General features: G+C 38.8%; 4 protein-coding genes across 5 annotated transcripts; 2 read left to right on the plus strand and 2 right to left on the minus strand.

Moving 5' to 3' along the window:
• Positions 1-68: 68 nt before the first annotated feature.
• Positions 69-1662, plus strand: LOC6565808 (serine protease snake). Its single transcript, XM_032738645.1, has 2 exons — positions 69-553; positions 627-1662. Exons 1-2 carry the CDS (start codon positions 85-87, stop codon positions 1445-1447), a joined length of 1290 nt encoding a protein of 429 aa, XP_032594536.1. The 5' UTR covers positions 69-84; the 3' UTR covers positions 1448-1662.
• A 396-nt stretch (positions 1663-2058) lies between these two features.
• Positions 2059-13281, minus strand: LOC6565892 (integrin beta-PS). Of its 2 annotated transcripts, none has more exons than XM_032738636.1 (8): positions 13235-13281; positions 9672-10524; positions 9378-9606; positions 6584-6668; positions 5162-5596; positions 4905-5099; positions 3798-4829; positions 2059-3720 (listed from the first exon to the last, which is right to left on the minus strand). In XM_032738636.1, exons 2-8 carry the CDS (start codon positions 10387-10389, stop codon positions 3655-3657), a joined length of 2760 nt encoding a protein of 919 aa, XP_032594527.1. In that variant the 5' UTR covers positions 10390-10524; positions 13235-13281; the 3' UTR covers positions 2059-3654. The 2 variants fall into 2 exon arrangements, with proteins under 2 accessions (XP_032594527.1, XP_001992515.2); XM_001992479.2 differs by lacking the exon at positions 6584-6668 and adding an exon at positions 7983-8067 and having other exon boundaries at positions 13235-13279.
• Positions 13282-13802: 521 nt separating this feature from the next.
• Positions 13803-15755, plus strand: LOC6565893. Its single transcript, XM_001992480.3, has 2 exons — positions 13803-15031; positions 15117-15755. The coding sequence occupies exons 1-2, from the start codon at positions 13867-13869 to the stop codon at positions 15206-15208; spliced, it is 1257 nt and encodes a 418-aa protein (XP_001992516.1). The 5' UTR covers positions 13803-13866; the 3' UTR covers positions 15209-15755.
• Positions 15756-15838: 83 nt separating this feature from the next.
• LOC6565894 lies at positions 15839-16597 on the minus strand. Its single transcript, XM_001992481.3, has one exon. It carries the CDS (start codon positions 16440-16442, stop codon positions 15882-15884), a length of 561 nt encoding a protein of 186 aa, XP_001992517.1. The 5' UTR covers positions 16443-16597; the 3' UTR covers positions 15839-15881.
• Between the last annotated feature and the right edge of the window lie 8458 nt (positions 16598-25055).

A 25055-nucleotide genomic window follows, 5' to 3' on the forward strand; every position in this document is an offset into this window, starting at 1 on the left:
CACCAACTGATCGGCAAAAGAAAGCCAAAAAGAAAACAATCGAATTAAAAAATGCAAAACGCAACACATAAATTGTTGCTGTTGATGGTCTTGATGGCTGTGGCAGCGACGGCGACGGCGCGAGTCGCATGTAAGCGCAAAAGTTTCACTTTGCCCAAGAACCAAAATACAATTTGGCGAATTGTGAAATTGGTATTTTCAAATATTGCAGCTGCGAATCCTGTAATCAAGCCACAATCGCAGCGCGGCATCATCTTTCCAACCGAATCCTTTGACGATTGCTTTATGGATATGATGCGTTCTGTGCCTGGTACATGTAAGCTGCTGTTGGATTGTCCCGGTGCACTCGAACGCTGGGACCGAGACCATATCGCGCCAAAGACCTGTTTTTTCGTCAAATTCGATCAGTATGTATGCTGTGCCCTAACTGACAACATAACAACGACAAAAACCACAACAAGTCCAACAACAACTACTACTACAACAACAACAACTACGACAACAACTACAACAACAACAGAGGCGCCACTGATTCTGCGACGCAGCGGAGAGGGTGTGTATCTTCTCTGGCGACTAACCTGTTTGCCATTTAATCATTTAGTTCATTCGTCCGTTTACCTTTGTAGCTTGCGAGGATGCTCGACCCTTTGGAGTCACGGTTGTTGACGGCGAGCCGACCACTGTCCGTGAATTCCCCTACATGGCAGCCCTCGGCTGGCCATCAAGTTTTGACACACAAGTTTATTATCGCTGTGGCGGCAGCCTCATCTCGCCCAAATTTGTACTGACTGCGGCGCACTGCATCAGCTTTGGTGGCCAACTGCCGACAACAGTGCGTCTGGGCGGCGATAATCTAACGCTTAGCATGGGCGAGGATCGACAAATACTGCGTGTGTTCACGCATCCCAACTACAATGAAACCACTGCATATAATGATATTGCACTGCTGGAACTGGACACGCCAATCACTAACCTGACTTTTGCCTGCTTGTGGCAAACTACCGAATTGTCTGCACCAATTGTGACCGCTATTGGCTATGGCCAGATACAATTTGCTGGCCTCTCCTCGTCGCAACTGCTCAAGGTGTCGCTGCAGCATGTGACCAACGAACAGTGCCAGCAGCACTATTCGCGCGATGCCCTCATCGACGGTCTTGCCGAGAGTCAACTGTGTGCCGGCAATATTCTCGGCAAGGGCGACACCTGCCAGGGTGATTCGGGTGGACCGCTGCTGCAGCGGTGGGATACTATGTGGCATGTGGTTGGCATCACATCACTGGGACAGGGTTGCGCCAATGGACCACCAAGCGTTTATACGCGCGTCTCCAGCTATCTGGACTGGATCGAGAGCATAGTTTGGCCCAATGTCGGCGATGTGGCACAGCAGCCAACATTCGATCTGCGCGGCTCCGTTGACACATTGGCCGCATACAAATCAATCATTTAGCACATCCGCAACAAAAAAAAAAAGCACTCTGTGTAAAAGCCAAACTGACAAATGGAATTCCCACAACTGAATCATCCACACATTTCTCCTTTTGGCATTACTCATGCGTATTTCAAGCGGAACTTTGTAAAGAACACCAATTCTTGTGTAGTTCACCGTAAATATCCATTTTATACTATAGTTAGTTGCCTAAGCTCCTGAAACTACAGAAATTATTGGGCTTGCCATTTAATGACTGCCTTAGTAATTAATTTCGCATACATATGAATAAATTATATATTTATTAAATTTCATGTTTGTTTTTTTTATTTCAATAAAAACGTATCTTTGTTAAGCCTGTTTACAACACAGAGTTCACTGAACTTGAGGGAACTGGCAACCCTCAAAATATGCAACTTGACTCGGATGTGGAAAGTGACAAGAAATTATCTTTTGACCGATATCAGCTATATGTGATATAGTGATCCGATCTGGACGCATTTCCATATGCTCATAAATTAAAATAAAATGCGAATTTTTCTTCTTTTTTTTTTATTTCACTAAAATTAGCATCAAACAGTTTTTTTTTATATTATATAATTATGTTTTATATGTTTCATTAAAATTGCCTTGTAATCATAAACAATTATTTACTTTTCTGTTTTTTTTTTTGTTTTACACACTCATTTCATCTTTGTGTTTGTTAATCAGTAATCAGTACAAATTCGCAAAAATATGTTGGCTTTTTATTATAGTAGCATTAATATTCTATTATTAATCAAGAACTTGAAAGGCACGATTTCTAAAAAAAAAAGAAAATCGAACGCTTCTGCCGTTCATAAATAAAAAAAAAATCGACGCACAATTTGTGGTTTTGTTTAAGTATTTTTTTCCTCTTCATGTTTAGCATTTTCGCTCCTACACTAATAACAATTACAAGCTTAAATGTTAATACGCTTAAATATTAATTGTAAAGTTAGATTTAAAATAATATTTAAAAAAAAAAAACATACACGTAGGAAAAAACACGAAATATTGACGGCAAACAAAAAGTGGGCGTAAGTCCATTAAAGTTAACACAAATCAGTTGTTTGTTTTTTTTTTTTTGTTTTTAGTTGAATTGACATAAATTCAGTGTTTGGTTATTTTCTTCCAGTTTTTCTCTTTTTCTTTCATTGTTTTTTTGCTTGTGGATCGTTTTGCAAATAAATAAATTGCTACTTTGCATGAACATTAATAAATTAAGCGATCAGAAACGTGGTAGTAGTATTCAGGCGAAACTTGTGCCAAATACTAGTGTTAAACAAATTAAAAGCAATACAAATAATAATAATAAAATTCATAATTATAACACATGTGCTCCTCTCGAAACGCTATCCAAACACTTGATGTGATTTTGTTTACTTTTAACAATTGTCTGCTTTCAAATTGTTGTTCTTTTGGAATGCTCTCTCTCTCTCTCTCTCTCTCTCGCTCTCTCTTTCTCTTTCTCTCTCTTTCTCTTTCTCTCTCTCGATATCTCTCTCTCTCTCTCTCTCTCTCTCGCTCTTACGGAGCACACATGGTTAAAGATTAGAAATGATCGATTCGTTGATCAGTTTGTTAGTTGTAATCAGAGCCACAATTTTTGACGTACTCGTTTAAGTTTTGAAAATATAGCTGTTGTAGGAGGTTCGTATACTGCTCCCATCGATCCAAATTACATAATATATATGTATATTATTGTATTGTGCGTTTAAGTTATTGCTGTTGCTGTTGTTATTGTTAGTGTGTGGCTGTTTAGAAAATGTTGGCTTTTTCTTTGTACACATATATCAAATCTAAAATATATATTGTATACGTATATTGCAAGGCACAATTCGTTTCTCCTTTCTGTCTAAATGTTTATATATATATATATATGTATATAGATTTTCAAAAATTTGACTTAGTTGAGAGCGCGCTTCAATGGCAGTTTTGACTTTTGTTCAAGCAAGTTTTTCATAATTTGATCGCTTGTTGTTATTTTCTTTTTGCACGCTCACCGGTTTGAAAATGGGTGGACAGGCAGGCCGGGGGGAAAGTGATTGAAGATGTTGATTAGTTAGTTGTTGACATCAGAAACAGAAATTAAAAAAAAAAAAAACCAAAAAAAAAACAAATATAAACAGTCAGTTTGTTAAAATGGCAAAATTTCACTATGAAAAACAATTGGCAACGGTTGCTGCTGCACTGCTGATGTTCCCAGTTTATTTGCCCGCATAAATGGGATTCTTGAAGGTGGATGTGGCCTGTTTGTATATAGGATTCTCGCCCTGCACAATTACAAAAAATAAATCCAAATTAATAACAATATTCATCTTTTGCCTCATTCCTTTTTTCTTTTGCTTACCGTATCCCATTTGGCATTCATGCGCTCCTTTTCGAAGCGGGCAAACTCGCGACGATCGTGGATGGTGGTGAGCAGCTTCCAGAGCAGCAATATGGCCAGACCGATCAGGACAATGGCGGCGATGACGCCGAGCACAATGCTAAGCATAAAGACCTTGGGCGGGCATTCCTTCTCCTCCTGGGCATGAACGACCAGTTCACCCACTTCGCTGTATTTAAACGTAAATTTGCAATCATCCTCATCGAAGAAGACGCACAGCTGCTCATCCTTGTGCTCATCAATCTTGACCTTCTCAACGCCGACGGGCGTGAATGTTGTACAGTTTTTGGCACAATCATCACCGTTCTTTAGCTCGCCGGTGTGATACATTTGACACCGGACGCAATCCTTCAGTTCGTGACAGCGACCCGAGCATGTCGGACACTTGTCACAATATATGCCCGAATATCGGCCATCATCGGTCGATTTGCATTTGCAGACACCGCACTCGCAGGTGCCGTGACCGGAGCAAAGTTCACCGCCATTCGGTGGCATGCAGGTGTCCTTGGAGGTCTGGCAGTCACAGCTGCTGCCCGTCCAGCCGGGCTTGCAGACGCAACGATTGCACTCGCATGTGCCATGATCCGGACCGGAGCACAGCAAATTCTTGCGTCGCTCACAGCTAAAGTTCTCGCATTCGCAATATTTGCCAGAGATGATCTCCTCGGGTTTGGGCCGCTTAATACACTCACAGGCGCCGCACACACAGTTGCCACGACCATTACAGTCGAGGGCGCTCGTATCGTTGCCCGGCCGACACATATTATCGTTAACATTGTTCAGATTCGTATCGGACATGGAGCATTCGCAGGCCTTGCCAAAATACAGATCATCGCATTCACAGATGCCGCACATTAAGGTGCCATGGTTTTTGCACATCGGTGACTGCATCTGATAGCCAGTGGAGCCCTTATGCTCGCATGGGCACGAGCACAGCATCTCCAGATCAATGGTCATGCTCTCGTTGATGCCCACCGGATAGATTTGGATTACCTACAATAGCAATAGCAACAACAATAGCACATAAATATCACATATTGTATAACACATCCATTTCGATTTACAGACCTGATTCCAATCTTTCGGATTTGCCGGGCATTTAGTGACCGTTATCTGAGCGGTGAAGGTGACCTTGTCGCCAACCTTGAGACCTTCGCACTTGTTCGTTTTGATTTGTGGTCCACCGTTGAGACAGCTGGACAAATACGTGATCTTAACATCACCCATGGCATTGTCCTTCATTTCGACCGTCGATGAAATTTTCTACAATTGACAACGAAAATTAAGTTTCAAATTGATTAGATTTGCCATGTTATTTGACTTACGCTGTATTCTTCGCGCACAAGATCGACCACATTGGACGAGTCATTGGACAAGATGGCACTGGATGAGCCCTCAATGTGATTGGATAGCTTCTGATAGACAGAATACTGATTCTGTGTGACGGCAAATATAATATTGATGGCGTTCTGTTTGACCTTCTGGTTAATCTGCGATATGCTCGGATAATCCTGAATGATCGAGTGCGTGTACATGCCCTGGCCGTTCAAATGGCATTCGCCATCGTTGGGCGTTATTACGCCACCCAGTTTACCATCGCCAGCATAATGGAAGCCGGCATCTGTTGAGAAGACAAGCAGGCGACGGGCCTGTTCACGCCAACCAACCTGCTGGCGGCAGGCAATGGCCTGCATTATGGCATCGAAACCACCTTCGGGTGCATCCAAATTGCCGGAGACAGCAGCCTGTTTTACCTCATTCTGTTTTGGTTGTGTGTGTTTGCGTGTGTGAGTAAAAAAAAAGGTATACAGTTTAATATAATGTGCTCAGCTGTAGACTTTTTGTGGAGGTGCACTTGTGTTAGGAAGGCTTTTGACGTTTGACACACTCTTTTTTTGGTATGTAGGCGGCAAGCAAAACATGCCCAAATTTAATTGGCAATCATTTTAAAGCGAGTCGAGTTGAGTTCTGCTTAACGAGAAATGCAAATATTATACATATATAAATATATGTATATATAGACTCGAAAAAGTTGTTTTTGTTTTTAGAAATAATTTCTACAGAAAATTGTAAGCTAGAAAGGCTTGACAACTTTTTTTGACATTTTAGATAAGATGAGCAAACCTTGGCAAACGTATAAAATTCAAGGCGGTATTTCTCCTGAGTATATATACATATATATATTTTATTGTCATTAAATGAAAAACAGTTCTCAATCTTCATCAAAGCCAATCGTTGCCGATAAGATTGCCGACTATATATAGTATTATATGATTATATGTAGACACAATCATATCTGCAAGAGTGTGCCTGGAACGCAATGAAAACAAAACAAACAAAAAATAATGAAGAAGAAGCTTTTATATATTAGAGCTTGGTTTATATATTAGAGCAACATGCAATCGACAAGACGCTTAGGCAGGCAGGCAGGCAGGCATAATGAACAATGATTTTCAGTCTTAACTTATGGTAAGTAAGTGCAAAGATTATTTAAAGTTAACATTCTACAACCAACATGCAAGACAAGATGCAATATTAATACAATAGACAGGGACCAAAAAATAATATTAATGAAAAAAAATATACAAAAACAAATTCGCTGGGGTTAGCAACTAATTGAAATGTCAACGAATTGAGGACCGGGCTCTGGAGTGGTTAGATTGGAACTGGTTCAGCATCTGTTTTTTTTTTTGTTTTTTTTTTTTATTCTTGGTCGTTTTTGATTTTTTGGTCATGTAACAACTTACGGAGAATTTATATGTGTCCGTGCTCAAGCCCATGATGTTGCGATAGCCATAGGGAGCATCACACTTGGGACATGGCTCCAACAGGCTAAATTTTGTATACGAATATTTGTTTTCGACATTTTTTTTTTTGGTTTGTTTTTTTTTTTTTGTTTTTTTTTTTTAGTGTGAAGCAACAAGCAACAACCGATTTTCACAGTTTTCATACACATATATATATAGATACAACGTATATAGAGATCGATAAAAAAAAGAGACAGAGAGAGAGAGAGAGAGAGAGAGATAGTGATGAGCATATATGTAAATGAGACAAACACAAAAAGACAACAAAAAGAATACCAAAAAAAAAATAAAAAATAAATAAATACAAAGGAAACTAAACTAAAAGTAATAAATTAAATCAAATATAATAAAATAGCAAATACATAAAAGGTGTGGTAAGCCCATTCAAACGGAACCGTTGCATCAGCCGGCGTTGCCAGACTGTCATATTTGTGCATTCATTTTCCGAATTGTAATCGGAATCGGAATCTGAATCAGAATCGCATGTTTGCCGATTGAAATTCAAAATCGAAATCGGTTTCCGAACTTAAATTCGAAATTTGTTAAAAACCCAAATACCAAAACTCAGATTATCTACTTAGGGGTATAAATGAAAAGTGTCGGGGAACCCAAATTTCCAAGGTGTATAGCCCATGGTCATACAGATGGACAGACAGACAGACAGACGGGGATTACCACACCGAATTTTTACAACACATAAGAGGAGAGTTCAACCAAACAATTCTCATTAGATATGACTATATATGTATATATATATATATATGTTTATATATGTTTATCATTTAAGATTTATGCATGTTCCCTTTTTTTTTAAACACACAGCAAAAGGACCAAAACAAGCATTCGAACATTATAATAATGTAATGAGTAAAATCAGTAAGCTGCTTGTTTTTTTTACCTTTCTCGGATATACATATATATATTCATATTTATATATATATATATATATGTAAATGCTTATGCAATAAGTGTTTATAGATATAGAAATGACACAAAGACATAAATTCATACATATATAGGATGTACTATAACTAAATACATATTTCATAAATATGTATGTCGAAAATACGGTACGATACGATAAGGATACGATACGATAAGGATACAATAAGATATATAGATGCAATAAGATCGATAGTTAAGAACCAAAGCAAAAGCGAAAATTATAATTGACATGATATGTGGCATATATAGATATATAGTTTGTATGGGTTGGTTTAGTGCACAACACAGAGCTGGTGTATGTTGGTGTGTATGTGTGCGTGTGTGCATGTGTGTGTGAGTCTTGTTTATAGAGTGCAACAAAAAATATATATAGATTTATTAATGTGGCTCTTACAGAGAAGCTTTCGGTGTTATTGCTCAGTGCCATGTGATTGCGGTAACCATAAGGGGCCTTGCAATTCTCGCATGGATGCTCGAGTCTGTATACAAATACACACACACATAATATATATAATTATACATATATGTATATATATACATCGTATATACATTTTGTATATGTCATCAAACAGTTGTCGGCGGTTTTATTTGCGTTGATTGATGGTGATTTTTTGGTTGATTTGTTGTTGTAGTTGTAGTTGTTGTTTAATCATTTAATCATGATTATTTGTGGCGTTAGTTTTTTGTTTTGTTTGGTTTTTTTTTTTTTGCATAAAAGTAAAAATTAAGTAAAAGTTGGTTTGTTTTGAATTAGTCATAATAGATACATAAGAGAGAGCATCGAGCTCAGCTATTAAGAGGAAGAAAAAAGAACATATAAAACAAGTAAGAATGCTCTAGTCGAGATTGCTCGACTAGCAGATACCCTGAACCCAAGTCTCAACCTATCTGAGTTGTGTATTAGATACTCAAAGGAACACATTCAACTTTTACAGATAATCAACATGTCTTTAAAATTTCGATTTTTATCGATATTAAGTTATCGCGCAAATATGGTATAGGAGCAGTTGTGTGCCAAATTTGAGGTCGTCAGCTCTTTTGAACTGACAGCCGGACAGAAGGACAAACATGGATGGCTATATCGACTCGACTAGTTATGCTGATCGAGAATATATATACATGATGGCGTCGCAGATGCACAACTACAAATCTTATAAGCATTTCTCATTTTATTTTTATTTCAACTTAAATATTAAAAATTTGTTGTATTTTGCAGTGTCGATTAAATAAATCAACTTTATTGTAGACTTTTAAAAGGGTTCAGGGCAAAAAAAAAAAACATTTAACTGTGGATTGCCGCATATCAAAACATCCTTGCAGATAATATTTAGAGATCCAATTCGTGTTAACTACTTATGTAAATGATAATTATATAATAGTCTACTTGAAGTTGAAGTTAACCAATGAATTACGCGAGTTGTTTTTTATTTATTTTTTCGGTATAGGTTAGGAAGCCATGAGTCGGGCATGGTATCAGAGATATAAATATTTTTGGTGACTCGATGTTTTAGAAAAACTGCAAGGCATTACTCAAAGCTATTAATCATACATAATAATTATATAATGAAAGACTTATGAACACTTATCAGTCAACTTTTGCTGATGTATCCGCAATAACTATGACTAACTTATGGATTGGGATCAGCCAAGTGGAACGTTTGGAGAACGATTCTCGAATATGTTCCATGACAACCTAACCTATTCTAGGACTTAACTGATAGATAATCTAGGTAATGTGACTAATCTTATTTATATTCTTTCTTTTGTTTTTTTTTTGAATAAAACTCACTTGCTGGGTATGGTGGAGACGTAAGGCATGAGCACCTTGTCGACGAAAGAACCAAAGCCCAAACGGAAATTGGATGTGATGCGCTTCATCGTTTCGGAGAGCTTGTCACCCAATGCGGATAGTTTCTCCTTGTCGTCCTCCATTGATTTTGAGAGATCCATCAAATAGTAGAGATCAACCGGATAGTCTTCGGCCTGTGAGTAGCTCACATCCAGATTGTGCACCTCATCTGAAAATAATGTATTAATGCTTATTCATTGTTTTTCTATCGATAACAGTTATCGGATGACTTACTGATGCGCAACTTGAGGCTGACGCGTTGCGGCTTGATTTGGACAATTTCACCAGCGGCGGCAGCACCGCTGACTGCTGCTGAGCCGAAGCTGGAGCCCGAACTGGCACTGTAACCGGAGCTGGAGCTGGAGCCCGAACTGGAACTGGAGCCATAGCTCGAACTTGAACCGGAGGCACTATACGAACCAGATGATGAACTTTGCTGACGTCCACTGCTCTCGTAGCTGCCACCTGATATATAGGCGGCACCGCCGCTGGCCAACGTCAAATCCTTGTTGATCAATATACGCTCCGATGTATCCGGATTCCAGATGTACTCCTCAGGGCACACCTCCGCCTTGGGCGTGTGCAGAAAACAGCGAGGCCGATCACCATAATCGGGTTTCATGCACCAGCCACAGTTCTGGGTCTGTATGCACTCATGACAATTGGCCTTGTTCACGCATGGATTCTGCTCCAATTTGGCCGGTGATTGGGAGGCGCTGGAACTGGAGCTGGAACTGGAGCTGGAGCTGGAGCTGGAGCTGAAGCTAGAGCTGGAGCTGGATATGGATTTCGTTTGTTGTTCAGCCTGTGCCACTATTGGCAATTGGATCAATGTGCTGGCAATGATGCACAGCAGTGCCACATGCAACACTTGTTGCATTGCGGTTTTTTGGCTCTTGTGTTGGGCGGGTGCTGTTGGAATTTCTGTTGCGGTTGCTGTCTCTTGTCTCATTGTCGCTTGACAAGCGCTCTCTCTCTCTTTCACTCACACTCTCTCGTTCTCTCTTTTTCTTGTGGCGTATCTTCCAGCCTTTTCGCTCTTTTTGGTTGTTGGGCGGTGGGGGTGCGAAAGTTTTAGGTGCAGCGACTGCAAATTAGATGATTTCAAATGCAATCAGTAAATATTCGATTCAAGAATTTTTAATTTTTTGAATTGGTATTTTTACAAATCACTTCTTTTCTTTGAGCAACTTCTTTTTCAGATTTTATCCACACACAAATATGCCTTCATTAATTTTTAACACACACACACATATATACATATACATATAAATATATATGTATACATATTTCTGTATTATTTATAGCTTTGACCGGAAAGCTAAAAAAAAACAAAAAAAAAAACAATTTGTGCCAGACCAAATGCTTCAATACCCTGCATTTTGAGTCACAATTACAATTACTCATCTCAAATGACTTATGCTGAATATGATAGATGGCAACTTCAAAAGTTCTTATTGTGCATAAGTCTAATAACAATTTAATTAAGTCAAATTTGAAAGTCACCAGAATCTCAATTCAGCTTTCTGCTTGCATCGAGATTTACCGCAAAGAAATTAAAAGTGTATGCACATCAATACATAAATACATCAACACGTACATACATCTATATGATGAATACTCATTCACCTTTCGTAAGAGTGAAACAACAGCAAAACATCTGTTCAGGTCTACTTTCTGCTTTCTGCCATTGCCTTTTGCCTCATGGTTAATTTTATTTATCTTGCGAGGCTGTTTGCTGTTGTTGTTGTTGTTGTTCTTGTCGTTAAGCTATCAGCGCTGTTTCGTACGAAACACACGAATCAAAAATCAAATTGGATATGACTCATCCTCATCGCTGCTGCTGGCTGCTGTCGGTGCGTGTCTGTGTGTGTAACAAAACAACACACACATACAGAGAAACATACATGCTTGTTCGGAATAAGGGCGAATAGCAATATGTGACCAACTTTGACGATGAGTGAGAAAATGTCAATTACTGCACGTCTTGTCTCCACACATACACGAACAAGTAAATCGCCATGAAGTATGAGAGATAGAGAGAGAGAGTACCGTTAACGGTTATTCATAGTTGTGCTAGCGCCCTCTTGCAGTACAAGAGCAAAGCAAAATTGAAAATATAAACAAAGAGGGCAAAGCTGACAGGACAAAGACGGCCCTTTTTAAAGCAGGCAATGAATGGTATATATCAAATAAGTGTATATATATATATATATATATATATATGTGTGTGTGTCGTATTTATATGAGGGAAAAGCAAACTTAAGCGATGATTTTATTTGCGGCAGCTTGAGTCATGTGCAGCGACTGCCCTGACGCTTTCCAGACTGGCTCACAATTGAATGAATAATCAATCGCCTTGCAAAACTTGATTCTGGTGAATTTAGATTCGTTTCGTTTTGTTTGCCGTAGCATTAATCATGCTCATTTCGATTGAAAGAAGGGTGACCAGTTATCGAGTACGGCTAACAAACAATTCCGCTAGAGAAGCACAATGTGCAGATGTTGTTTTGTGTGTCTAAATATATCCCAACGAACCACGCATACAGTGAGCGCCACTAGATGGCGTGGAGGGAGGGACGGAGGGGAAGTAGTGCTAAGAGTTCCGCTTTTTTCCCGCCCCCATTAAACTTGGCATTTTTTCAAGCAAATTAGAAATGAAGCAAGAATGGAAATATTACGAATAAAATGCTAATTTTATTTGGTTTTGCCTCTTGCCGCCAAAAAGTAATATTTTGGATTTGTTAAGAGTTGGCAACACTGCTGGCGAGTTGCAGTAATTTGCACGAATAAAGAGAGCAAATATTGAATATGCCAGCAAAGAGATACAAACATTCATAAACATCGATGATATATATGTACATGGGAGAGTGTGTGGCTTGGTGTTGGCCTCGCAAGCACACGCCCACCATAAGCAGCAACATCTGCGCTACACTACATAATGTGGGCGTACGAGTTCCTCAAACACCAATCCAACTAACAGGCACAGATAAACACACAGCTAAGCAAACATACAGGCATTAATACGGACACTCACACACACATGCATTGGAGACGGAGAGACAACAGCGATTGGATGTGCAAACTCCTTGTGTGCAACGTAAACACGACGGTAGGGGGCGCTGTGGCCGCTGCTATGCTTCTGTAATCAGTTACTGATCGTCAACTTTAAAAGTGTGGTCACCCCACCCCCAGCACTTGAATATTCAGACTTTGCTCTTTAGCTCTCCCTGGAGGACATTCATTGGCAAACACACATACACAAACACCAAATTCAACATATAAACGCAAGCAACGCAAAGACTGCGTCTATGTGTGTGTGCATGTGTGCGTTGGCCGCGTAGTCATCGTCATCGTCATCGTGAATGAAATCATCAACACGCCCGACGACTTTTCTCCCTTTGACCAATAATGCAGTCAGAATTTGAACATATTCTTACGTAATACAACTTCATTCACATTATTTCACGCACACTCTAACACTTGTTGCTGTTCAATAGTAATGTTTAGCGTCTTTTTAATTAGTAATGCTATAAAATAGTTCCATCAGGGCGCGACAAGCGATTCGTTGCTATGCTTTTATTTTGATTTCACGCACACACTTGTGGAGTTGCCCACACACAAACACACAGGCACATACACTATGATACACAATTGCAATGAGATTATACATATGTGCCACTTATGCAGTTTCAGCACGCCGCATGCTCTTCAACGCAAATAACAATAAAACTAACAATAAGTTCCAAAAAAAATATACAAACAAAAGATGGCAAAATGAAAGAATTGACAATTACTTTTTGGCGACGGTTCCGCACTGCCTCTCGATTATCAAACAACTGACGTCGTGTGGCCAGCCTTAAATAACTTACAAAATACGCGCGTAGTGTGACCAAGGTTTACTATACGACGGGCTAATCGCACGCCAATTATTATCATCTGCTCGATGAAAATCGTCAGTACGAGAAATAAAGTTGCCACATTTATATAAATCCTGTTGGAATTAAAGATATAAGACAGAGCAAAACTTTGATTGTTCGAAAAAACCAAAAAAAATTTAATATTTAAGAAAAAAGCAGTTGTAGCTACGACTGAATGCTAGTATTTCGATGCACACCTAAAAATACCAAAACTGATTTGACTGTCAAAGTGCACAATGCAAAATACCAACAAAAAAAAGTGTGCAAAGCAAGCGGACAACAATAAAGCGCATCAAAGTGAATGTAAATAGATAGCAGTAAAACCAATTCAACTGGCCAACAGCAGGAACAACAACAATAAAAACAAGAACAACAAAGCGATAGTGCAACAAAGAAAAACAAAAACAGGAAAAACAATAACAAAGCCAAAGCAATTTATTGCTGCTAAAACTAAACTAAATTAAGGTCGCTGAGGGTGGAGCGAGGAGGAGGAGTAGGTGGTGTTCAACATGGACAACGACTATGATATCGATATCGATTTGAATTTTGTGCAACTGAGCCGACAGCAGCTGCTGCAACGGTACACGAATGCCGTACGGCAACTGCGTCGCCTCGCCGAGGCCAATTACGGTGTGCGTCCGCTCAGCTTCGATAACTATGTCATCTTTCAGTATTTCCAACAGCGCAGTCCACGCAGTGCACAGGCACCGCAGGCGCCCCTCTACACAACGCCAGAGACGCCACTGATGGCGTATCTAAAACTGGAGGTATTGCATCATCTGCTTGACAGGCGACGCAAAATCCTCTGCTGGATGTTCTACTTGACACTGATGTCGCTGTGTGTGGTCGCCTATCGCTATGAGACGTCACAGAGTGCGAACAATGTGCGGATGGTGCAATCGATGGTGTATCCGGGCATGCGTATGTGGCGTCGCATGACCATGCCACTAATCCAACGCTTTCCACGGCTCACCGAACTGTACGACGAGTCGTGCCTGATGGGCAATCCGTTCTTTCAGGTCGAGGATCTCAGTTGCGGACCGTGTGCCCATGTCGAAAGCGTTTGGCTGGAGAGCGATCAGTGCGCCCAGCTCCATGCGACGAATGCCAGCAATGAGACATTGTCCGGCTATGAGCAGTTGGCACTGTTGCAACAGTGCCGCCAGCCAGCAACGGATCATCATGTGCCGTACATGTTTCGTGGCGATCAGCATGCATTCGATTTGGCCGATTTCTATCGGATCTATGCGAACAATTTGCAGATCTTTCAACGGGACGCGTATCGTGTGCACTCAACAAATCAGCATGTCCACAATCTGGAGGATCTGTTCGGGCAGTTCAACAGGAGCAGCTTGGTGCAGGGCGCAAAGGATGAGCTGCACCCATCCTCAACGCACACGCACAACTTGTGGCGCTGCAATCGAATGCTGCCCGCTCGCCTCTTGCGACCCATTTTCGCCCGTCCGCTACGCTTGCCCAGCATGGGCGTCGCCCTGGAACGGTATGTGGCCATCGATACGGCACAGGCGCCGACGTATACGTTGCCCGAAACGGAATGTCCCAATGTGTATGTCCATCAGGCGGTGGGCACTCGTTTCATCATCCTGCGTCCAACCAGCGAATGCCGTCAACGCTGTCGCACCCTCTCCATGCGCCTCACCCAATCCTTTGTGCGTAAGTATCAGCAGCAACAGACTCAAAGATCTCAATCTAAAGCAAAATGTCATAAATTCTACCTTTCTTGTCCATCATTTTGCAGTCAACTACAATTGGTTATACTGGAAGCCGATCTCGGCGCCTGATCCCATTGCGGACAACATTTCCATCAGTCTAATTGGTTCCTACTGCTAAGTGGGACCAGCACCGTTAACCCGTGACTCCCCCCTCTCTCATGCACTATATATATATATATATGTATATATATGTATATACTGATAAACGCCAAGCCAACATTTTTAAATCACGAATTTTTTTGTCGCTCATTTTGGGAAATGAAATGCAATTCTTGAAATGATTAACTGAAAGATCGATAGTTGACCATTGAAAATGGCAGCTGGATTAGCTATAAGAGCCATGTTCTGAATTGTCCTTGTAGTTATTAAGTTTAGCTTATAATCAATGCCGATCGTTTTGTCCCCCTGATTTCACTTTATATGTGTTCTATTCTCGATGATGATGATTTTCGTTATTTTCTTTAATCAACTGCATTTATACTCAGCTTTAAGTTTAACTTGATTTTAATCGTTACTAGCACACCAACTGGCGTCTAAAATATAAATATAACAATACTATATATACACATATACATAGATATATAAGATGCCATTATAGGAATATAAAATATCGATGAATTTTTTTTTCGAGTTTCTCGCAACTTTTTTGTTTAGTTCAATCATTTGCCAAATTGTGAATTATTCCAAATTCTGCTGCTGCATATAATGTCATTATATATATATAAATAAAATGATAATACATGATAAATCCAATTTATATTTTATTAGTTGCATATATTAACTTGAAATGGTTAGTTCTTGGTGAGCAGATCGAAGTAGGAGCCGGTCATTAGATCTGCGGGCGCAATGCCAAATGTGCAACACAGCTCATCCGCAATGGTCTGGCCCTCTTCCAGTGTCTGTTCGGGACGTAGGCAAACTTCGAACTCCATGAAATGACCCAAATCCTTCACCTCATCCATGTGAATCCGTGTTTGTTTGTGCAGAAATAGCAATCGCTGCTTGGCCAATATGCCCAGTGAACCGTTCGATAATCGTAGAATCTTCTCCAGGACCGTCGGCTCATCCACCTCGATTTTGTTATATTTGGAGAGTTTGGGACCCGCCACATCCGGCCGATCATAGTGGACAAGCTGTGAACGCGCCGGCGCCTCCAAATAGCGCAATTTCAGTCGGCCGCCTTGCGGCGAATTGAAGAAGACGTCGCGCTGCACAATCACCTCACCAGCGGAGCCCGTTAGCTTCTTGGCGATGTCGACGCGACGATTGAACTCGTCGACACCACCCGGAATACGGGCTTTTATCTCCACATTGCGCTTATCTGGCACAACAGCTGCAGCTGCATCGCACATGCTGCTTGGCTTGGCGTTGTTTATGTACTTCGATAGATGCCTGATTTGGATATAGATATATATATCTTATTTCATATTTTATCTTAATTCTTGTGATTCGTGTGCTTTTCGATCAAGCTTCCTGGCAAAGAACCGCGCGCTTTTGCTATCGATATCGATAGACCGCTTGGGCTGCAATTGATGTGGCAGCACTGCCCTTAATCACATTTCATTGAGACACAATATATTGGCGCCAAATTGTATTGATCGGTAACAACTTGAATAAATTGTTCGTAGTTAATCTACTCCTATTATGAAAAGGGCAAATTCCCAGGCGTTTTGTTATATCAATAAATACATTTTATTATAGCAAAATGCTTTTTTGACATTAATTATGAGTCATATTTTTGTGTTTCGAGGAGTAGAGTTTGACGTAAGTGTGTTTTGCAACGATGAGGGAATCCACCTAGCGATTTGTTTATGTTCCGAATTGGAAACGCGCCTGCGCAGCTTCACCGTTCCAATACGGAACCAGTGCCATCACGCCCCCCTAAGGTTAAGCCATCAGCAACCCGAATCGCCCAGTTCGACTTATCAAAAATGATGCATGAGCAAGAATAAATGTTTTGTCACGCTCAGAAAATGAGAACAGAGAATTGTATGTAAAACCGAATCTGTGCTTCGTTTGAATGCAGTTCACCTCCGTCCAGATTTATATAAAAAAAAAAAATATTGTACCAAACCCAATTTAGCGCCCAAAAATCCGGCATCCGATTTTTGGCCAAGTTTTATGTAACCTTTTTGCATCAAACCGAATACTTATATTAGAGCTCTAATAAGATAGGATACGGATTGAGGGTCACCGAAAATATCATAATCGTTTTATTATTCTTTATTTTGTCGAATTTGGCAAGATTCCGAATTCAAATTCAAAATTGAATTGCCGTTAGAAAAATTATAGCGTCACCTAGCGGCAATTTGTATTATTATATATTTATATTGAATGCCTGTGAATAAATTATAAGGATAAGGATTTCTGAGTAACTTTAGTGGAGGGGAGTAAATTAATCGTCCATTCCAATATAAGGGCGATGGGCAAACCAAATCCGTGCAGGCCCATTGGTGGAAGGGCGGGTACGTCGTGGCCACAGACACCAGGCCTGTCAGCTGTTTCATTTGTTTTCTGATTGGCGCCAAAATGGGTGCCAAATTTAAAAATGAACTTGATTTGTAATCAATATGGGAATACTATTCTTATGACTTTAGTTTGCATTGAAATGGTCATTTTAACTACAAATATTGTAGTAGATACGCATCGTGTGTTTATTAAAGTCATTCAAAAATATTTCAACTTATGTAATTTGGTTCGGTTTTGGATGGGTTTTATGGCATCAAATAACTCCATCGGTTATCATTCTGGTATGTGTGTGTGTGCACGCAAATCGATAGTTATGTGATAGAATTGAATAACCCCCTTATTCTGCAGAATGGCACCCACCTAACTGAAAATAAATATCGAAGAGGGTCTTGATAGAGACTTCCCGTTAGCAGATACCCTATACTCAGCAGTAGCAATTACAGAAACCTCTCATTACAATTTGTTAGCATAGTTTATATATAATATAATAAATACATGTATATATATATATATATATATACATACATATATATATATATATGTGTATTTTTTGTGACTGAAGAGGGGAATTGGGCATAAATAGGGATATATGAAAAAATGGAAAACATTACATGATAGATATTCTACATTTGATATTTGAGCACTTATCGTCTGTGAGACCAATGCGTTCATAAATGTATTTATATATTATTTTTAAACAATTTTAAGTGTTGTATTTTCCCCATCATTAATTATTTATTATAAATTGTATATAGAAGCAGAATTGACTAAAAATTATCTTAAAATACGAATTTTCAACTCGAGGCGTCGCATTACTATTTTGGACAACATGTATAATATGTACATACATACATACATAATATATATATATAGGTACGTATGTATGTATGTAATTATGTACACACGTTTGTATATACACATGTACATCTATAATAATATAATATGTAAGTAAATGGGTGCCAAAGCACCAAACATCGAACCAAAAGCAACAACAAAAATCAGCAACGAACAAAAAAATAAAATAAAAAAAATACGAAATTAGAAGAAGAAGAAAACACAATTATATAGACACACACAAGTTGCATAGTCTCTTGCAGAGGCCCCGATTCGTGACGCGCAATGCTACACGGTAGATATATATGTATGTACATATATATGTATATATGTATGTATATATATATATATATATATATATATATATATATATATATATATATGTGTGTGTATGTATGTATTTAGGTAGGTTAGCAGCGGTGAAGGGAGAGACGACGACGACGACGACGACGGCGATGGCGATGGCGACGGCAGCTATGATGACGATTCCGCGCAACGACTTTGGCAGCTCAACACAAACACGCACACACACACAGAGCATAAAGGGTCGAGCAGCGGAGTGTGGGGTTGGGTGAGGGATGGGGGGGGGGGGGGGGGTAGGCGTGCCCATTGTGTGGGCGTACGCGTTTGGCGGCCAAACCGGGAATATTTCCATCAACTTCCCCCACTTCGGGAGCTTTTCGGCGTGCTCATTTTGCGGTTCGGCTGCCGAATGGTATCGTTTTTTTTTTTTTTTGTTAGCTACTTATTACCCTGTCATGTTCGAAAATGGCAATAGCAAAATTTACTTTTAATTTGCCACCATGCAGCCCCACACACACACACACAGAACCTCCGTTGCTCTCTACTCTCTTCCTCTTCCAAGCGCAACAGCGCCCCCTTGTGCCAAAAAAATCAACTACCAGCTGCAAGATGGCAAATTTAATATTTATTAGCCTAAATTTTTAGATATGCATTTGTATATACATATATATCTATGTGCATAAATATCTATGTATTTGTGATAAATCTAGACGCCGATATGACAGATGGCTTCCAACAATTACTGTCATCATATACATATACATGTATGTATAGACAGATGCCTACATTTGAGGACTTTCTTTCCTAATAATATTTGTACATATCCGATATTTTAAGGAACTTTCGGATTGAGATTTTGTAGAACCTTTTCTTAAATATATATATAAATATTATATATTGTATATTTATCAAGGATCCCGAAACCGATATGGGTTTTTTTAAAGCACAACTACAGTAAACCATTATGCTTCAGGGAAATGTTTACTTAATACCTTGTAAGATATTTAACTAATTACATTAGTAAGTAAGTAACTACATGTGTGTATGTATATATGTATGTATGCATGTGTGTATATTGCACATAAATATTTATTTAGCAAGATCTTTGCCTATATTTAATAATGACTAGAAGCCCAGCAGCAGCTCTCTTTGGGCATCATCAGCCAATCAGCAATTGGCAACGGGTAGTATTGGGCCACATTATCATCATCATCACAGCCACCCCCTATGCACCCCCTCCACTACCACCCTGCCCCTGCACCTTTGGCGGGAGCATCCCTTTTAAATCTTGCAGCGAAAATTCGATGTTCATGTGTATCTTTTGGAAATATTCATGTATATATATATTTACTTATACATATGTATATGTATATAAATATATTATAAATACATATGTATATAAATATCCATGTTTGAAGCTTTTTCGACAGAGTAAACGGATATCAAACACACAAAAACCCGTATCCGACCGACAGGCAATGTATGTACAGTGTCTCACAGCTCATCTGGAACAGTGCCTAATTATACAATATTTTTCAAAAATTCCAAAGACCGATGGCAGGTACATTTATTAACCACCAAAATGAATATATGACCCCAATAAACTGGGATTTCCCCACCGGCTAGGCCGCGTTATGTAAAAAAGTACCTTAATTTATGGTCACATATTATTTCGAGCAGTGGCATTATGGACACCTGGGTGCCATAAAACCCGGATTTTTTACGTCGGGTTGACTATTTTGGGTATAAATAGAGCAATCCTTCGTAGTCAGTTTAGTTATATCCTGCATCTCGAGTGCAACCAGCCAACAAGGACTATGGGCAAGCGGACTACCATTGAACAACGGAAACTGATCCTGGAACATTTCAAGATTGGATATTCATATCGCCAAATAGCTAAAATGGTAAATCTAAGCACCACAACTGTATTCAACATCATTCGGCGCTTCGTCGACGAAAATCGGATAGAGGACAAGGGCAGAAAGGCACCACACAAGATTTTCACCGAACAGGAGGAGCGGAGGATCATCAGGAAAATAAGGGAAAATCCCAAGCTATCGGCTCCAAAACTGACTCAACAGGTGCAGGATGAAATGGGGAAAAAGTGCAGTGTGGAAACTGTGCGCCGGGTTCTGCGCAACCATGACTTCAATGCCCGGGTACCACGGAAGAAGCCCTTTATAAGCGGAAAAAATAAAGGGACTAGGATGACGTTCGCCAAAACCCACTTGGACAAGGACCCACTTTCTGGAACACAGTCAAATTGGCAGATGAGTCCAACTTCAAAATTTTTGCCTCGGGGGAACGGAATTATGGATGGCGACAGTCAAATACGGAGCCGAATTCCAAAGACTTAAAGGCAACAGTCAATCACGGAGGAGGAATGATATCATACTAAGTATTAAGATCTTTTTTAAGTTTTTATACGGCAAATATGTTACTTTTTAAGAATTTTCGAAATAAGCTTTGACATGTATTTTGGATATGTTTTCAGTTTTGACTAATTTTAATTCAATAATTTATATTTTAATAAAAACTAAAGTTTCCTTTTGAAATGTGATATAACATGAAACAAATTGGCATTTAAACATTTTGCGCTTGTTTCTTTGTTTAAACTTTATAGTACTTTAAATTTTTTGCTAGGCACTGTTCCAGATGAGCTGTGAGACACTGTATATATATATATAAATATATATAAATATACAAATATATATATATATAAATATATATAAATATACAAATATATATATATATTTATATATATATATATATGTATGTATGTATGTGTGTGTGTGTGCGTGCGTGTGTAAGTACAAAGACAGACATTCACACACACACACACACTTAGCAGCTACGAAAATTTAATGCAGTTTTCTCGATTTTCTATGTGGAATTCTCCGTTGTTGCCGTCGCTGCTGCAGTCGCAGTCAACGTCTGCGTCGACAGACAAAACAGCGACGACGACCTTCGCTGCATCGCATAGTTTTGTTGTTTCTTTGCTTCTTCTCTTTGTTATTGTTGTTGTTTTTGCTGGTAGTGGTGTTGCTGCTGCTGCTGCTATTCGTTTGTTGCTGTTGTGGCCCTCAGTTTGGTGGCCACTGCGCTGCCGATGGTACAAAATGTATTGGCCATATACAAATACATGCATACATTCACACATACATATACACGTACAAATATATGTAATAATGTGTGCTGTTACCTTTTGTGTATGTATCTGTTATGTGGCTGTAACTGTTCCCCCTCTCTTGCTAACGCTCGCTCTCTCTCTTGCTCTCTTTCTTTTATGAGCTCTCTCCAACTCTACATGCACACATGCATATATTTTCCTGTTTGTGTGTGTGTGTGTAGCCAGCTGCGACTTTAAGTTGCTGCGAATTCGCTCCCAGCTGTAAGTGTATGCACGCATGTGCATATCTGTGTGTGTGTGTGTGTGTGTGTGTGTGTGTAAAGTTGTGTGTGTGAGTGTGAGAGTTTTTGTATGTTTGAGAGATACTTTGACCTTTTTTTCCCCATCAAGAAGACTTTTGAGCTGTTTGTTGTTGTTGCTGCTTCTGGCGTTGCCATCGCAGCAGCAGAGAGATCATTGCAGATTATACATGGCACAAATACACACACATATATATGCATATATATATATATATATATATATGTTTCTATATGTATCAAAATATTTTTGAGCATTTAATAAATGTTTGTTCCATTCACTGTAATTGCGTCGCCGCCCATTTATGACTTTATTTTGTTGCTTTGTTTTTTTTTTTGCCATTCTTTTTTTAATGTATTTTTATTTTTTTATATTTTGCGTGCTTGTTTTTATTATTTATGTGATACATACAAACATTTATTTCTTGTTGTCTGCAGCTACAGCTTATAAGGGGCAGGTTGGCGACGGGGGGTGGGGGGAGTGGGAGTGGCAGCTTGGCTGGGGCGGACTTGCCAACAAGTGTCGAGGCATACAGCGTTTTCGAAAACAGTCCTGGACGTGCCTCATCCCTTGTCAATGCAAAGCATGCCTCAGTTCCGGTTCAACGGACTCTTCTTTTTTTCTTTCTTTTTTTTTGGCATTTAACCAAAAAAGTGGCAACGCTTTTAGTCGCTTGCTAGCTCGCTCTCGCTCTCTGTCTTTTTCTCTGTCTATCTCTGTCTAGCTCAGTCGTTGTTTATCTTTGCTTATTGTTCGTTTTCTTTTTGGATTTTCATTGTTGCACTTCGCTTTGGCTTCGCCTTTGCTTTCGCAGTGCAAAACAAATAATTTAGAAATGTTTTTAGTTATATATGTATTTTGTATATATTCATATGTATATATAAATGTATGTATAATGACAAGGGCGTACATGTGGGGTGTGGGTGCGGTTGGGGTTGAGGATGGGGGTGGGGGTGGTGCACGGTTGTGTGGCATAGACGCAGACGTTTGGTCGCCCAAATAAAATTTGGAAAAATAAGACTTGACTTTAGATGCATTTTCCAAAATCCTATCGACGTGATTTAGATTAAAAATTCAAAATAAAAATCAGCCCCCATTGCGAAAAGCTAGCTGCGCCCTTGTATTTAAATATGTATATAGAAACGAAATGATAAAGTGCAAAATACAGTATCCAAATGTACATACATACATACAAATATGTATATAAAGATTATACATATCAGCGCTCTCTCTCTCTTTATGTACATATTTACACACATATATTTATATTTTATATATATATATATATATATATATATATAGGAAAGCGAAGGAAAGCGCAAAACGCAAAGTAAGTAGAAAATCCATATGAAAAACCAATTTTCTTTTTATGGCTTGATTTCTATATGTATGTAAATAAATATACGCGATACAACTGTGGGAACCACTTAATGATACTTACATAAACACAAACATATAAGCATATATATATATATGTGTGTGTATACATAATGGGCGATAAATCTGGAAGAAAAGCTCAAAGCGACAAGTGTGGCACGGTAAGAAACAGAAAGAGACACAGACAGAAAGAGACAGTGAGACACATATTAAGATACATGTATTATATGTGCAGAGGTTAGCAAAAGTGACTATAAAATAATGTACAATGAGTTACTTGATCATAAGCAGAAAATATTAAGAAATAGTTAATTATTAGAATTATTATATGTCAAATTAAAATTGGATAATATTATGACAAAATAATACAAAAAATACCAAAATAACAATATTATGCTTCACTTTCTGGAATTGTTTCACTCTTATTTCATTATCTTTTTCCTAAGTCGGATAAAAGTATATGTATGTTATAACTGTAATGAGCATACGTAGATCGTATATTTACCAATTGGTCAGCGAGTCTTAAATTAGTTGGCTAAAATTATGAAACCATCAGCGACTGGATGCCAAACGACGGTCCTTTTGAAAAATCCGCTTTTTAGAGAATTTACAGAATGTCTCGCAATTCAGGTAGACGGTAGCAAGGAAAATGAAGAAAGGCAAAAAAAAAAAACAAATGCAACTCAGGTAAAATGCGACACGCTAGGAGCTTTACAGGGGAGGGTCAATAAATCTTCATTTAAACAGGTAGACGACACCCTGACAGGCACACATACATACATACACACACATAAATACAAATACAAAAGACTTTGGAGATTCATAATCAAGCAGGGTGATATTGCTGACGGACTCTAATCCTGACATGAACTAAGGTATTGTAGTCATCAAGTACAGTTACTTAAGATTGGCTTGAATATATTCTAATCCATGGCACAAACTTCTTACTCAATTTAATAATTTGGATAATCGATTAAGAATGTAGATTAGATTTGATAAAAATATATATTTACATTCAGAAAAAATCCATACTTTTGGCGGCAAGAGTTACTCACCTTATTATTCAGAAAATACAAAGGTTATGTCTGCCTAATTCCAGTGAAAATGTTTCTAAAATTAAAATCAAATGTAAAATATATTAATAATTTATAATTTCAACTGTAATATTAGATTGTTTTTAGATTTCACAGATATATGTATATAATGTAGATATATATTCTTGATCAACAACAATTCTCGATTAACAACGCGGATCTCGGAGACTATAAGTGCTAGATACTTCATCTTTAGAATATCATTGCTCGCTTACACCGAACACATCTAGTTTATTTCATTCTATTCATTCCACAATTTTAAAGATTCTTCTAGTTAATAGACATAATACATATACTTATTATTGATTGTAATATTTCCATCAAGATCGGATAAGAAAAACCCAAGTCAAAGTCGAAAGTGTGGTGTCATAGGCAGATATGCGCGTGGGAAAGGGACGACATGCTAGGGTTTCTTCGGCAGCGTCCCGTTATCTACGATTGCGTTTAGTTTTTCTTTTTGT

The sequence above is a fragment of the Drosophila grimshawi genome, unplaced genomic scaffold (genome assembly GCF_018153295.1).
Source record: "Drosophila grimshawi isolate 15287-2541.00 unplaced genomic scaffold, ASM1815329v1 contig_848, whole genome shotgun sequence".
NCBI lineage: Eukaryota > Metazoa > Arthropoda > Insecta > Diptera > Drosophilidae > Drosophila > Drosophila grimshawi.